This window comes from Haliaeetus leucocephalus, unplaced genomic scaffold (assembly GCF_000737465.1).
Source record: "Haliaeetus leucocephalus isolate CR32 unplaced genomic scaffold, Haliaeetus_leucocephalus-4.0 Scaffold213, whole genome shotgun sequence".
In the NCBI taxonomy this organism is placed as follows: domain Eukaryota; kingdom Metazoa; phylum Chordata; class Aves; order Accipitriformes; family Accipitridae; genus Haliaeetus; species Haliaeetus leucocephalus.
In genome coordinates, this window is record NW_010972649.1 from 439,602 (window position 1) to 454,756 (window position 15,155).

At 49.9% G+C, this 15,155-nt stretch overlaps 1 protein-coding gene across 1 annotated transcript in view; it reads left to right on the forward strand.

Moving 5' to 3' along the window:
- RGS6 (regulator of G-protein signaling 6) overlaps nucleotides 1-8,387 on the forward strand; it is a 107,320-nt gene extending 98,933 nt beyond the window's left edge. The window contains exon 15 of the mRNA XM_010566478.1: nucleotides 6,793-8,387. Within this exon, the coding sequence (XP_010564780.1) occupies nucleotides 6,793-6,843 (51 nt within the window). The 3' untranslated portion in view covers nucleotides 6,844-8,387. The remainder of the gene's footprint in view (nucleotides 1-6,792) is intronic.
- The last annotated feature ends 6,768 nt before the right edge of the window (nucleotides 8,388-15,155 follow it).

Here is a 15,155-nt window from a genome sequence, read left to right on the forward strand (position 1 = left end):
AGGTCTAGCTGCAGATACCAAACCAGGAACCTAGCAGGGTGTTTTGGGGGGAGGGCAGGCTTAGTACCTGCTGTGATTTCAGCCAAGCTTATTCTGATACTCCAGAGGGGTTTGATATTTCAGTGGTGTTTGTGTTTTCCTCTGACTGTGCAAGGTGTTTACATATCTGGTTCCCAGTCCCACTGAAGGCAGTTAAACAAACCGAATTCACTGCACACAAAGGAAAGAACAGAATCGCACCCTGCCTGAGAGCTAGACCAGCAACATGCAGTATGGTTTGAAAAAACACTCCACTACGCCATTGTATACTGGCTGCAGCGATCCATCGGTGCCTCCGTCTTCTCATTTTTTTTGTCGGAGGGAGGGAAGGGCCCTGGATCCGCAGCCCGAGGCTGCCCACCTGGCAGGGCTGTGCTGCAGAGTCCTCCTTCAGCGTGGTAAGTTTAAGCTGTCCGTAGGCTGCTTCAGCTCGTGCCAAAATTGGCTCAGACACATTCTCAGATACAAGGAGCCCAGACCGCTCCACAGCAGGAGAGGATCTTCCTCACGGTTCTGGTGGAATGGTAGAGGAAAGCTCCGACCGTTCTGAAGCTGCTCTAGGAGTGAGTGAGTTCGGGGCTTGTGTCAGCTCCTGGTTTGTGCCGTATGCAGTGGTGCGCTGGTATTTCTCAAAGCAAAATGCAATGCCTCGCTTAGGAAGCACGGGAAATCCTCACAAAACAAAATGGGTGTGGATGATACTGATTTTAATTGGACTGCAGCTCTGAACTGTTCCCATAGTGATATAAGCTGGAAGAGAAAGAAAACAGTACCAAATGTAGGCACCAAACCCATGGTTGCTCAGCTTCACTGTGGTCAGCAGTAATGGTGAGAAGCTCAGGTAACTTGTCAGCTGAGCCTTACAAGAGGAGTGGGGCCCACTCTGCAGGAGTTTGGGGTAACTCGTGAGACTGTGCTGGTGAGAATGGGTGAGCACCCTGCCTGCTGGGAGCAGCTGCTCCCCTGCTTACCCTCTACAGCCACTTTGCAGCTCCTGTTTTCAGTCTGTGTCAGCGTGTAATTGGTGGCATTGTCCACCACATTTTGTGTGCTAATTACGTTATATGTGTTCATAGTTTACGTGTCTGTGTTTATTTTGTGTTGAACTAAGTTATTTTCCCTTATTGTTTATGTTTTTAACTCTGTTTCATATTTAACGTCGTTAATTTATGTTACTTTATCTTATGTTTGCAATGTATCTTTTCATGAAAAATTCTAATAAAAAGAATATTTTTAAAATTACACAAAAATAAAATTTCCCCAAGATCTACAGTGTAATATAACATTGAAAACCAATGCTAGGGCCCTGGCAATCTCTTTCTTCAGAAGTAAAGTTTGGTGGCAGGTCATTGTCTGCCCACTGCCAAAGTTCTTGTAGTACATTAGCTAAAATGTAGGAAATCTGAGCAGTGCCTGTCACCATGTGAAAAAACTCAGATGCATCCTAGTCCTCTGCTGGGGGTCTTACAGAGGGACAGGGCAACACCACTTCCCAGGAGATGGCTTCTCCTCCAGGAAGGTGATGCTTCTGGCTAGAGCAGATTGAGCAACAGGCTGGGAGAAGGACAGCCCTGAGCACAAAAGAGGGATAGAAAGCAAGAAGTGGAGTCAGCTATAGCAGACAAAGTCCTAATCTGGTGGGTGGAGAGCGTGGAGGTGAACAGTCAGCATGAAAGCCCGTTGGTCTGTATTGACATGGCAAAAAGGGGAGCCTGTGCTGCCATACCAGAAGCTGCCCACGTGCTTCGTCTTCCCCGTCGCTGCAGCCACAAAGCTCCCTATGGGATAAATCCTGCCTGGGTGTTCAGGTAAGTTGTTGATGGCGTGCATGGGAGTGCTGGCTCGTGCATGCTGGTGGTGGTGAATGTCTGCATGCTAGATAGACGAACCGCACTCTGTGCTGGGCAGAGCACGTTAACATTGTGTGAAACCACAGGTACTGGACAAAACTGAACTTTCTATTTTAAATTATTTTTAAAAGTTAGTTCACAGCCTTTGCGTTCTCTCCCAACTATGCAAAGTGCTAGTTTGGGTAGATCAAAGCAAAGAACAAGATGGAAAATCAGGTGGCTCATACAGGAGGTTTGAAAGGAGTGCTGTCTCCTTTTTGTGTCAAAGCCCATACATATTTTTTTTTCTTCTCACTTGGCTTCTTGCCCACGTTAAATTGCTGAATTCTGCTTCATTAAAATAATTGCTAATTGCATTTTACACTTTAGTTTAGTAGCTGCTCAGCAAAGGCTCAGCCATCAAAGATGCTAAGCATCTTCTGTGACCTACAGGTTAATCTTCACTTCACTGGGCCTCAGTGAGAGCCCTGAAGGTCTGGTCCTCTGCCTGACGTGTAGCCAAGCAGTAGGGTGGGCCATATACTTGGAAGTCAGATTCTGGGGGGCAGTTCCCCAGAATTCCCTGACATTTTTCTTAGGTTACTCCAAATTCAGATTTTACACTGCCTCTAAAAACTGAGGCTCCTAGCATGCCAGTGTTCAGGGGTAAAAACAAAATCATGCATTTGGCTGCCCAGAGAGAACCGGACATTACCTGTGCCAAGGTGTGGTGAAGCTGCACGTCATCCTTGCCTGAAAGCTGTGTTACAGCTCAGCTGCTTGCAGGGAATGAGTGAAAAGAAAGCCTTCCTGCATCCAACAAGACACGCAACATATGCCCTACAACATATGCCCTACTGCTTGTGCTATGCTGTTTGAGTGACAACAGTCTGGGTTTTTAATTGTTGTAACCCTAATTAGTAGTGACAAATATTTTGCAATGGGAGGACTGGGGATTTCTTTATAAGCTTTAGACTCTGTGTAAAAAGTTTACTCCTTACATTCACTCTAATCTTGCCTTAAGTTATTCAACATATGTGTACGACAGGGTAAAAGCAGCACTGTAGTGTGCTAAGCTTGAAATCGTATGCTTTCCAAATCCCCTGCCAGCACAGCTTAAATGAAATTTATCCTGGAAATAAGGCAGGAGTTGTTGACATTTTCTTTCAGTGGGGAAAAGAGAGGTAGAAATGTGCGGGTGGCCACTGGTTTCACACTAAACAAAGACGTGTGGAAGGAAAAAATCGTTTATTTTGGTTGACGTTCTTAAAGAAACTAAGTGTTCTTTGTGCCAAACTTTCACATCGTAATAATCCAAAACTTCCTCACTCCGTCAGAGATCTCCCTGAGGGAATCCCGGCTGAGTGTCAGATGAGACCCAACATGACCTCTTGAGCCTGAACTTTCTTGGCATGTATTGCACCCAACTACGAACTGATTTAGCCACCTCCAGCTTCTCAGAGCAGCCCTTCACCTGACTGACTCAGGCGCTCACACCACGCGAGCCTCAGGGAAGGCTCGCAGGATCGCCAAAAACACGGGTGCATCTCGCCTCTGCTCTCTCGAGGTGGACATGGGCCACCCTCGCCTGGTCACCCCGACGCCTTTTTTCCGGGCGCAGGAAAGCGGTGAGGCTAAGGCATCGCATGGCATGGCCATGGGCACCCTCCCAGCGAGCAGGGGCGGGTGGGTTTGGAGGGACAGGCCGGGGGTCCTGGGGAGAGCGCCGGCCGTCTGGGGAGGGAGCCGCTGCGCCATCCCGAAGGAGCTGTGGGGTGTGCTACGCTTTGGCTTTTATCAGCCGGCTAGCACAAACCTTTTGTGTCTCCTGCTGGATTTTGTGCCCAAGAAGCCCCGGAGGGCTAAACCTGAAACAAAAATGCCGTGGGCTAGCCCCTCAACTGGTGTAAATCGGCAGCGGTTCTGTGAAAGCCACTGAGTCATGTTGATTTACCTCAGCAAGTGGATTCCATCCAGCATTTCCACCTGTGACACAACGTTTTGCTCCCTTGTTGTTCATTTTAGTACCAGGAAACAGATACCAGTTTTCCTAATGAAATGCAGTTTTTTCCTGATCGTCTTTATTTTAATGAGGATGTCTAAGATGAGAGAATCCCAAACCGAATGCCTGCATCCCACCCACCTCCAGCCCACAGATGTTCCTATCGCTCAGACCCATGCCGTGAGGCTGATGCTTGTCTCTGCATTGGGTTGAAACAAAAGCCCCTACATCAGTACGCCTGTAGTTGGGGGCCACTTCGGTACCAAAGCTGAACGTTACACTTACTTACACCCCAGCGCTCTTGCCTGTAGCCAAAAATTTCACAGCATTACTCCCTCTGTGCGATTCCAGGGATCCCTTCACCATCTGTCTTGTCACAGAGGTGGACACAACAGCCGAGCAGACAACATTACTGCCTGCTTCTCGCCGTCTTAAAACAGAGCTTCTCGCACCCATCTGTTTGCCCGTCCCCGTGCGCGAGGCTGTTCGGCACCTCACGCTTCCCTGACGCAGTTTATCCTCCCGGACAGCTGGGCTCCACGCTGGGGACTCGTCCCAGCCTGCGGGCGGCAAGTTTGCGGCAGAGCCAGCCGCTGGGTCTGGGTTCCCGGGCTAACACCTTTCCCCTGAGGTGGGGGAGCTGCAGATGGAGCCCACGTTTTGGCCACGACAGCGAGCAGTTGCCACCGGGAAAGCCGTGAGCGAAGTTTTGCTCTGCGCAAACCACAGCCATCGTCTCTGTTGCCGACCTGCCACCTTCTCCAGGGCGGCCTTTCTGCCAGGTGCCCCTTCCCCTCGGTCCGGCCCGGCACTGGAATTTCCCCCTTCCTGCTTTGAACACGTGCACGTTGAAATTGGGGCTGGATGTGGAACAGCGTTTGCTCCTCACCCTCACTGGACCCTGACGCAGGGAGCTGGCGTACCCCCAAGGCGCCTGCCTGCGAGAAGATAAGATGAAATGCATGTCGCAGATTAGTTAAGAGTCTGACTGAATAGTCATTATACAAACCCAAGGCTTATGAGGGTTTTTTTTTTTCCTAAGGAAGTATCCAAATATAGGCAGAAACTGAGTTTTTTTTTTCTAAAACCAGCTGTGCTATTCTTCCAGAAATTAACATCCACATCTTTACTACCTTCTTCCTATAAATGGGATTCAGGAACTGGTAATTCCTTAGCACTCTTTCTCCGGTATTCCTTACTGGCAGCACACTGACAGCCGCGGTTGCAGCCCTGCGAGTGCTGCCGTGTTGCCCCGCAGAAGACTTGGCCACCTCCTGGGGTAGCACTGGGCCGAGCTTCCCAGAAGTGCACTTAAAAATAATAATAATAATAATAAAGAATTTTATTTATAGTGAAAGAAAGCACACATGCCTTAAATGGCAGCGGTGCTGGCGTGTGTGCTGAGCTCTGGGAGGGAGCTGGTCCTTCCCAAGCCATGCCCGGGGTGTAAGCTCCGTTGTAGAGGCAGAGAAGCCACGGAACTGTGACCGTGACTCTCTCGTCCTGGGCAGGACAGTCTGAATGACAACAGTGTTCCCAGCAGCCGACTGCTGATATACAGAAAGTGGCCAGATTAGGCTATGTGTGTTTGTGCAGCTGAGCAAATTATTTGGTAAAAGGTACCCATCTGAGTAACGAAATGAGGCTTCTATAGGGACCTGTTACCTCCTCCTGGAAGAGCCCTAAATGGGAAGAGATTAGAAATCAAAGGGAGGGGGAGTGTTTCTTTTTTCTTAGGGTGTTAACTTGTTAAAGAAGGCTTATTTCAAATGAACTGCTAAAATTTACATTTCAAATTTTCCTACATTTTGCACATACTTGTTTTCATTGTATAATCTGTTTCTCTTGCTCTTTTTGTGGCTTTCTTTCAAACAGCAATTAGTAGGACTTTCTATTGCAAAGGAAGTCTTGGCTAAATATAGTAACATAGAGGAGGTTGTTTAAGAGCTGCTAGGTATTCCACAGCTCTCTGGTATTCCCTGGATGTATATTTCAACCAAAACTTTTTTTTTTTCCCAAGAAAAACATAATTTTTCAAGAGGAAAGCTCACCAAAGAAACACAGCAACTGGTGCAATACATGAAACAATTTTTCACTTGTTACATCAGTAATTAGAAAGCCATCAGTATCCCCTATCGGGATATACCCTTCCTACTGTCCGCAAATGGAGAAGACCGGCTGCTCCTGAAAGCAGGGGCTGCATGGCCTAAGCCAGTGAAAGGATTCAGTCATGCAGGTGACCTTCTCCCTGGTCCTTGGTCCTGCCAGTCGGCAGGAAAGCTCATGTGGATGCCAGCAGCGCGCCAGCAAGGCTGCCACGGCCACGCGCCTGGGGTGGGCGGCAGGGCAGGGACAGGCTAAGCTATTTCTGAAATCACTTTTTTCCCTAGATCTGTTTCTGATGGACACTGTGCAGGTGATGCTGGTTCACAGGCTGCCAGAGGGACATCCCAGCTGTCACTGCAGCCTTGGTTTTGCAGCCCTTCCCGACCTGGGGTAGCATTCCGCACGGGAGCCGTGGCCTGGCACCGGCAGGACGGCTCCTGGCAGGACAAGTAGCAGCGAGCGTAGGACAGGGCTTTGCTTTCACCAGTTAACCAGTTTCTCCATGTAACTGGAGAAAGGAAACATCTTCACGAGACAGTGTCCCGGGGCACAGCCTTGAGCAATAGCCACCTGGACATCACTAGCCCCAACCCCTTCTCGCCAAACCACCCGCATGGGGCAAAACAGCAGGAACCCAAAATGCTGGGGGCACGCTCACCCCCCCACCGCCTGCCTCCCTGTCGGCAGGGCCAGGGTGGGCAGCCGTGCACCCTGCGCCGGGGGAAGGCCCCTGCCCCTCACTTGCAGCCAAACCATCCCACAGCATCACTCACGCCTCCGGGTCTCTTCTGTCTGTCTGTCTGTCCCTCCCTCCAGGGAAAGTCTCTGGCGAGCAAGCGCCTCACGGGCCTGATGCAGTCCTCCTGACGGCTTCAGCCGACCACCCCGTGGGAGAGACACCTGGGACCGCTGCCGGGGATGGGGCATTTCGGGGAGAGTGGGTCCCTGCGGGGGAGAGAGCCTGAATGAGCACAAGCGGAGAGCCACGCACCGGGGGGAGCACCTCTCTTCACAGTTTACATCAACACTTTCCTACCTGCGCAGCTTTGTAAGGACGCAGAGCCCTGCGCGGGTTCTTTGTTTCCAACCGGGGTTTGGAGGAGCACGCTTCACCGTATGCAGAAAGCCAACGAGGCAAGGGCTTGCTGTCCTGTTATTTAAAGAAACGGACCCGACTGCAACTTAGAGAAAGAAGAGCTGAGAGACGTCAGTATTTTTCCTTCATCTCTTCTCTCCCTGGCACAAACATAGCTGTAATAGATGGCACTGCAATCTCACTTGCTCCCTTTCTCGTGGCCGTCTGAATTCAATGAAATATCTGCTGGAAGCTGCTTCTCCTTCTCACAAAATCTCAAATGCATTTCTCCTGCAGACTCATTGACTTTAACTTTGTTTTTCTTTCCTATGTCTCTCCTCCTTTAAAGCAATGGGAAAAAAAGGCACTATTGAAGTTCATCACTCACCGTCCTTCCAATAGCATGTAGCATGTCCAGAGATGATGGCCAGATCCTCAGCTGAAGTCAGGAGAGCATGAGTGGTTTTCATCACCTGAGGATCTGCCCCATTGAGTCAGACTCTGATCCTGGTGCAAATCCTCTGATGTCGGCGGAATCGCTCTGCATGTGCGTGTAGTGCAAATGTTATCAGACTCTGCCTGATGCTCAAAAAGTCATGTTTTAGATGTGTAACGCACACACAAACACACACATACATGCGCGGTACTTAAAAGTGAGTTGTTTTATATTGTATTTGATTTTCTATTTATTTAAGGTTTTGCATACTTACTCAATGATGGATGTTCAAGCTTTACTCCAAGTAGATAGATAGAATTGGACTCTGACTCCAATCACAGAGGGCCAAAATCTGCTCATGTGTATACAGGGAAAGGCAACTCTGATGTGGGCACGTGTCAAAATTCAGTCTACAGTGAGGAGGGAATTGATGGTGATGGGACTGGCAGCAGCAGTGCGTGAATGGGCAGGGCGCTGGGTGCCAGGTAAACCTTCCTAAACAGCAGTGCACCCAGCTGTGATATAATGCTCAGATAACTGACTCCACTGAGAAGCACCATTGTAAGAGTGAAATTATAGCACAGGAGGAAATGAGCTTCCACTAAAACTCATCTGACCTACAGCCCATGAATACAACTGCAGGAGATGACTCAGTAGCTTGTTTCAGGCTGTTGGGAGTATGGAATTTAGGATGAGGACAGAACTGAAGTGACTTTAATTAAAAAACCCACGTATACTAGCTGCAGATAGGAAAATGGACTGCATTCACATACAGTACGTTGCCTATACAGGAAAATTTCAAGAATCAGTTGACTTAATGCCACAAAACCTCCTGTATTTTGCAAGCAGTTCAGATCTGAAGCATATGTAAAAATGGACATTTCTTGGTCTTCTTCACTCATGCCAAGGCAAATTGGCTTTTTGTGCAGGTGGTAGAAATTGCTATATGGCTACAAGTCTGCATTCCTACCTAGGCAAAACCATCTAGCTAAGTAGACAGCTGGCTATTGATAATACTCACTTCTGAGGCAAGTATTATTCTAATATCTAAGGCCTATGAATGCACAAAATCAGGCCAGAATAGTTTCTGTCAGAAAAAAGGACCTTCCCTCTTTACCCATGACATTTCTTATTTTGATACCTCTTTTTTTTTTTTTTTTTCTCCAGAAAACTCCTATGATCGATTTTACCTAAGGTCCATAAGACCCTCTACAGCTGCATGAATGTACAGTAGAATACTGAGTATGATATTTGTTCTGTACACACGCCTATTCCCATAAACAGCCTGCTGTCTGAGGTCTTTAGACCAAATGCGTCCTACACATACATGACACACAAGAGAGTTCCAGGACTGCAGAACCATCATGGATGTGCCTGGATATTCATGTGGTGTCCTGCCACTGAAGGGGACATTTGGTCCCCTCCAAATTGTCACTTAGCTGTCCTTGCAGGACCCATTTGTCCTCTGTTGCCCACCCAGCCAAAGGGTCCCCTCGGGTAGTAGCGGGTCTTCGTGTAACAGGCCCGGTTGTCCATTCATGCACATTCATACGTGTCCCCTTACGTCATCCCTAGGAAAATGCAAAGGCTGGCTCTTCTCAGAGCCTTGTTGACGGTGTTTTCATCTGTGTCATTGCCAAGCGTCGCTGTAGCTCTGTAAACCAACAGCTGCTCACACCCCAAGCTACTCCACTGCCGGTGCTGCCCAGCCTGTAGGCTGAGGCATTTCCCACGGGAGGTCTGTCCTGTGAACCCCCGAACTGCTCTGCAGAGCATTGCTGAATTGCCTAAAGAGTGAAATTCTGGTGTATAGCAAGGAGCAGAGGTGGCTAGGTGTTACCAGGGGGTCTCTGCTTTGCAGTGAGTTCCTGACGCTGGACAGGTCTTCTCCAGGGGAAGGATGGGGTAGCTCCATGGAGATACTCCTCAGTGTCTTGCAGCATGGGGGCACACGTGGGCAGGACTGAAGGATGCTGGCGGGTGCACGGGACAGGTGGAATTTGGGTTACGGTCTGTGCAGGGAGCAGGAATGCCGGACTTTAACTTGGAGATGTGCTGCTGCCCCGCTGCTCCGTTCCTGCAGGACGGTCGTGTTGGCTGCCACAGTGTTTTGCCTGTGGGGAATATGCTGTGTTTGAACAGTTGAGTGCATGGAGGGAATTTTTACAGACACAGAGAGCATGCATATGGGCGTACATCAGGGGGCCTGGATGCTGAACAGCTTGCCATTTAAATGCACACTCGTGCAAGCTAATCTGCTCAGTAATGGCTAGCTGAGCGGACAGAGCTGCATATTCTCTGGAGAGAAGAAAGCTCTGCTCCTCATTTCCTGACTAAATTTCTCTAAAACAAACATGAGAGTAGACAAGACCTCCCCCTGGGAACACGTATGACCTGCTCCTCACGTGTCTTTTACTTCACATATGATGATACTAACATGTAATTACTTCCACATGAACCGCATCCTTCAATTACTGCTTTTTAATGACATTGCTTATTCCAAGTGATGCTACTCTTGTACACTCACCGGTATCCCATTGAGTGTTGCAAGCAGGAATCTGCTGCTTTATAAGCATCCCATGTCTTCCAACTACCTCATCGTCCTGAAGATGAGTTAGGAAATCAGCTTTCCAGCTCTATTTATGTTCTAAAAGGCATTGTTTCAAGGAAAGGCAGTCTGGAAAGCTTTTATGATGTCCATGCTGTGCAAGCGAGCTACAAAGCTTCCCATACTTACAGGGCGATGGCTGTGAAATATGGCTGTACACTGTTACTTGGATAATAGAGTATCCAGAGCATTTGTGGCTATTGTGGCACAACAGCACCAGGACAAGCACTAGGAAGGTTCGACAAGACTGTGCAGACAGCGTTAGGCTAAAGCAAATGGATTAATGTACTCTCAGTATAACTCAGCGCTAAGATCCCATAGAGTACTGTAATAAAATGGTAGCAGGGCAGCCATAAAAAGTGGCAGTAAGCTGACATAATAATACCAGGATAAATTAAGCAATAAGGTAACACAGGCCGCTGCAGTAAAGTAGCATTTTGATAATGCAGCAATAAGACACAACAGGACGCTGCAGTAAATTAGTTTGGGGAATAAGGCAGTAATAATGGTGTGTGCGGACAAATGGTGGTACATTTGTATCAGGTACTGCAGCAATAAAGATAACACAAGGTGTCCTAGTAATAAGTTACTACAGTAACAACACCACGATGCACTGTAAAGTTATATCAGGATGCTTCCATGCTGCAGTCAAATCCTACAAGAGGTGGTAGCGAGACAATGAAGACAAAATATGCCCCATTTTGGACTGCAAAACATGAGTCAGTTTTCTGCACGGTAACCCAAATTCTGGAATGATCTCAGCAATACCAATCCTGTCACTCCCCGCTTTCAAGGAAGCTGAGGCAAGAGCGTTCCCCCATCCAGGCTATTATTTCGGTCTGAAAATACAAAATTGAGTCATTGTCTCTTCAGTTAAATCGTCACAGACTGTGGTGAAGTTCTTCGGTGAGTCCTCACTCAGGTGAAACCCCAGTGATTTCAGTGAGTCCTTTGCCTTGGAAAGGATTTGGCTCTCTCATCTTCTGGCATGGGTGATGCTTTTAGCCTACAATTATTTCTGTTTCGGGGTGGGGGAAGGGGAACCCAGGTACAGAACATCTGACTGTACTGGTCTGTTTCCTGAAATGCACAAATAAATTGAGCATCCTGGAAAAGTCAAAGCAATAAGGTCCAAATCTGTTCTGTCTGTCATGCACACGTGCGCACGTGAATAATCCCGCTGGAATCAGTGCGAGTCCTGGTTGCATCCATGGGCAGGGCTTGGGCTAACCCTGTTCTCAGTGTCTCCAGCTGCGTGACCAAAGCAGTGTGTCTTCTCAAGTTTTATTTTTCTTTATATTATCTCCTTTCTTGCTTTTCCATTATTTTTTTTAAGTTAACCTCACCTCTGTATGAAATGTCCTTAGAAAAAGTCAGTTTGCCATAAGACAATATGCAGCACGGTGGGCGAAGAATAGATGTGTCCACTTGCTGTCTTTGTACCCTTTCGTGGAGGGTAAAGCATTCTGGAAAATAATCAGCAGCCACTGTTACAGTCAATAATCATCAGGCATAAGGGTTAGTCAAAGCATCTATGTCAACAGCAAGGCTTGAATGGAGTGTGTGTGCTAGATAACAAGATGGTCTCCTGGGAAAAGGATGTAAATAGGGCACCACTGCAGAGTCCTGACTAGCAGGAGCAGCTCACAGCTGGCTCTGGCTCCTTCAGCCAGTCCCAACAGATAGGAATTTTCTGCCACATCTTTCTGACCCTTTGCACAACAGCTCTGCAATCTCTTTATGTGGCTTCCTCTGTCTCTAGCTGACTGTGCTCTGTTCAAGTTTTGAGCAGTGCTCTGATACGCCTTGGCTTGGCTCTTGCCTTAAACTCCTTGCCTTGCTCTTACTGTGGTTTAATGATTAAGCAGGATTATTAAAGTAGAGCTCACAGTAGGGTAAGATAGGCTGGGTTATCACGATTTTGTCGTTTAAGCTGTGAGCAATTTTGCAGCTTCTCAACACTGTTTATAACCTGAGACGGAGAACAAGCGAGGCGGCTGCTCAGCAGAACAGTGAGCTGGTGAACAATACGCTATCTTCATGCCCATACGTACTTTGAACTTACTGGTGAGGAGAAATGCTTTGTAGTGAGAAAAGTAATCTCACGGCAGGAGAGAGTCAGACCTGATCAACTTTTTCATGTGATACAGATTTTGCTTTGCCAGCCCCTAGCATCTGCAAAGCTCACAGCTAAGAGCCAGCAACCTTCTAATCTTGCTGCTAAGCATTTGGAAACAAGCTTTTCAAAGGCTGTCTTTACACGGCAATGCTATTACTTGAAGCCTTTTAATGTGAATTTATGGCTATTGCCACAAGTGTCAGTGTGGTTGCCCTCTTGCATTTGCAATAGGAAACTGCGGATTCACCCCACGCAGAGGGTGGATGTTAGTGGGCAGAATTTAGGGAGCAATTTGCAGGCTTGGGGCTCAAATGAGTCGCACGTGAAGGAGCCTAATGCTGTTTGAGCTGGTCAAAAGTGCCCAGGTCATCCACACGGGGCTGGCAGCAATGACACTGGATTTACCAGTGCATTCCTGCCTGGGGGCCCAGAAGATACCCTGAAACATCTCGTGTGGCAGAGGACAACTCTCTGTGGGCAATGGCATTGATCCCTGAATATTGCTATCTGTCAGCAGAGATACTAAGCTGAGCTTCTCTCATCTTTGGGGACTTAAACTGTGCCATCGTTCCATAAATAGTAGGCAACAGCCAGGCCCGAGCAGCACCTTCTATGGGTGGACTAGGAAATCCTCATCTGGAATGAGATTTCGGGAGTGATTGTCCCCTTTAGGGTCCTTGTCAAGATTTCTCACATCCGTCTACGTGCAGGTTACTCCCACATGCTGCATAGCTTCATAGCCCAGCACCGTGGGTGTCTGATCCTTGTCATAATTCAGCGTGAGCCTGATGCCACGTGGATTAAGGCACACCAGATAAAAAATTCAAGCAATGCTTTAGACAACACATCATTTCCCCTAAAAGCATCTGGGATTCTGAAGTGCCACACTCTGCTCTGCGGAGGTCATTGGGGGCCAAGCACAGAAAAAAAAATGAGGCACTGTGGGGTTTTCCTCTACAAGGAAAAAGACCTGAAGGGCCTCCTACCCCCGTGGTGCGATTGAAGGCATCCAGACCAGGGCAGCACGTTGTGTCCGTGGGGACTTGCCCAACACCAGAGGCTCACCCCTTCTCTCCAGGGCCACGTCCCCACGCTGGCAGAGGGCGAGCCCTGGGGGGGAGGTGGAGGGGAGTCCGGGGGGGGGGACACGGGGAGGCGAGGGGCTGTGGTGGCCCTTGGACGAGGAGCACGAAGGTGGGTGGAGGTGAGCCCCCTGAGGGTAGCCGGGGTCTGTGCATCCCTGCTGGGGGGGGGCCCACGCAGCGGCGTCCCCTCGCATGAACCCGCTGCCGACCGCCCTCCCGGCGCAGCGGGAACGTGTCGCTGCCGCTGACTCTTTTTATTTTTGGCCTCGCACAGGCACGCAGAAGCCGCTCAGGATTTCGACTTCGGACACTGGCGGGCAGGGCTGGGAGCCAGCTGGCCGGGGCCGGGGCGCAGCTGCGCCCGCTGCGGGGAGCGCCCGGCTGGCTGCTGCCGGGGCTGCGGGGAGGGGAGCGGGGAGCCGGGCTGCCACGGCCAGCGCCGGCCTCCCGCCTCCGCGGGGGGACTTAACCCTTCCCAGGGCACCTTCCAGCTTCGGCGAACACCGAAACCGAAGGCTTCGCTCCGAGCTTGGAAGCTCGGTCAAAGGCCGGGGCGGCGCGGGGTGGGGGGGGGCGTTGAAGGCACCCGGTTCCCCTCAGCCCGCATCCGCGCTGCTGTCACATCGCAGCTCTCCTCTGTGACCCTCATCCCTTCCCCCGGCACCAGCACCCTGTGAAGGCTCTGCCCCCCCCCCAAACAAGCAGGGAAGCGGCCTGTCGGCAAGCTGGGTGAGCTGCCTCACCGGAGAGCAAGACCTGTGGCTGACCGCAGCCCTCAGCTTTGAAAGGCCCCAGAGCCGAGAGGCGTTTGCAGTCCAAGCTCTCCTCTTCACGATCAGCCCATGCACGCCTGTGCAAGGGAAGCTGCAGAGCTACGAGGCCTGACCGCCAGCGACCCCGCTCCGAGGGCTGTGCCGCTTCCCAGACCTGCCTGCGATCCCCACCACCGTGCCCAGCCACAGCACCTCGGGGCCACCGGGCTGAAGGGAGTTACGCTTGCGCCCATCAGAGCATCTTTTTTTGTGTGCCGTTTGTCTCTGCAGGACTTGTAACCTTTGCTGGTTTGGAAGCAAGGGACCAGTACAGGCCAGGGAAACTGCTACCTGCATCCACTAGACCCCCTGCTTAGCACTCACAAGAGGCCATCTTTTATATCTTGGGAATCAGACTGAGAGAATTGCCACGTGCAGTCCTTTGTCCTGCAGGACAGGCTTAATTGCTTTGTTTATTTACCTTCAAGCCATCCTGCAGCTCTGCTCATCAGAGCATCGGTGCTCCTCCGTGTGTCGTGCTGGCAGCACACGGCATCGCTGTTACGCTGGATCTTCCCCACATCCCGTTGCTTCAGCACCTGCACGTGTCAGCTGCCTTTCCCCTCGTCACTCTTCACTCTTCTTTTCTCTGACCCCGCTCTTAGAGAGGCTGGTCCGTGCAGCTCATGAAGGGCTTGTCAAACTGACATTTCCCGGCTGAAGAATCAGTCTCTTCACTAAAAGAAATGCTCCTCAAGGGCTGCCACGTGCCAGGCTACTGAGCTCTATATCTGCTCTGCAATCACAAAAACAGGGGGAGGGGGATGTGTACACAGGTTTGGACTCACCCTTCTTTGAATCTCAGCCCCACAGCACAACTTGGCCCACGAGCCGGACTGGCACAGCCCGAGCTCAGGCAGTGGCAGCACCTTGCTAAAAGCAAGTTTGCAGCATTTGCCTGCGCACTGTGTTGAGGGCTGCTTGGCCATTCTGTCACCTCCGGGACAGCTGAAATCTCTGACACCATTTTCTATATGTGTGTCTGTCAGTGCAGCTGCGTATTTGTTTACACAGACAGCAGCAGGGAAGGCCTCGAGTCCTTCC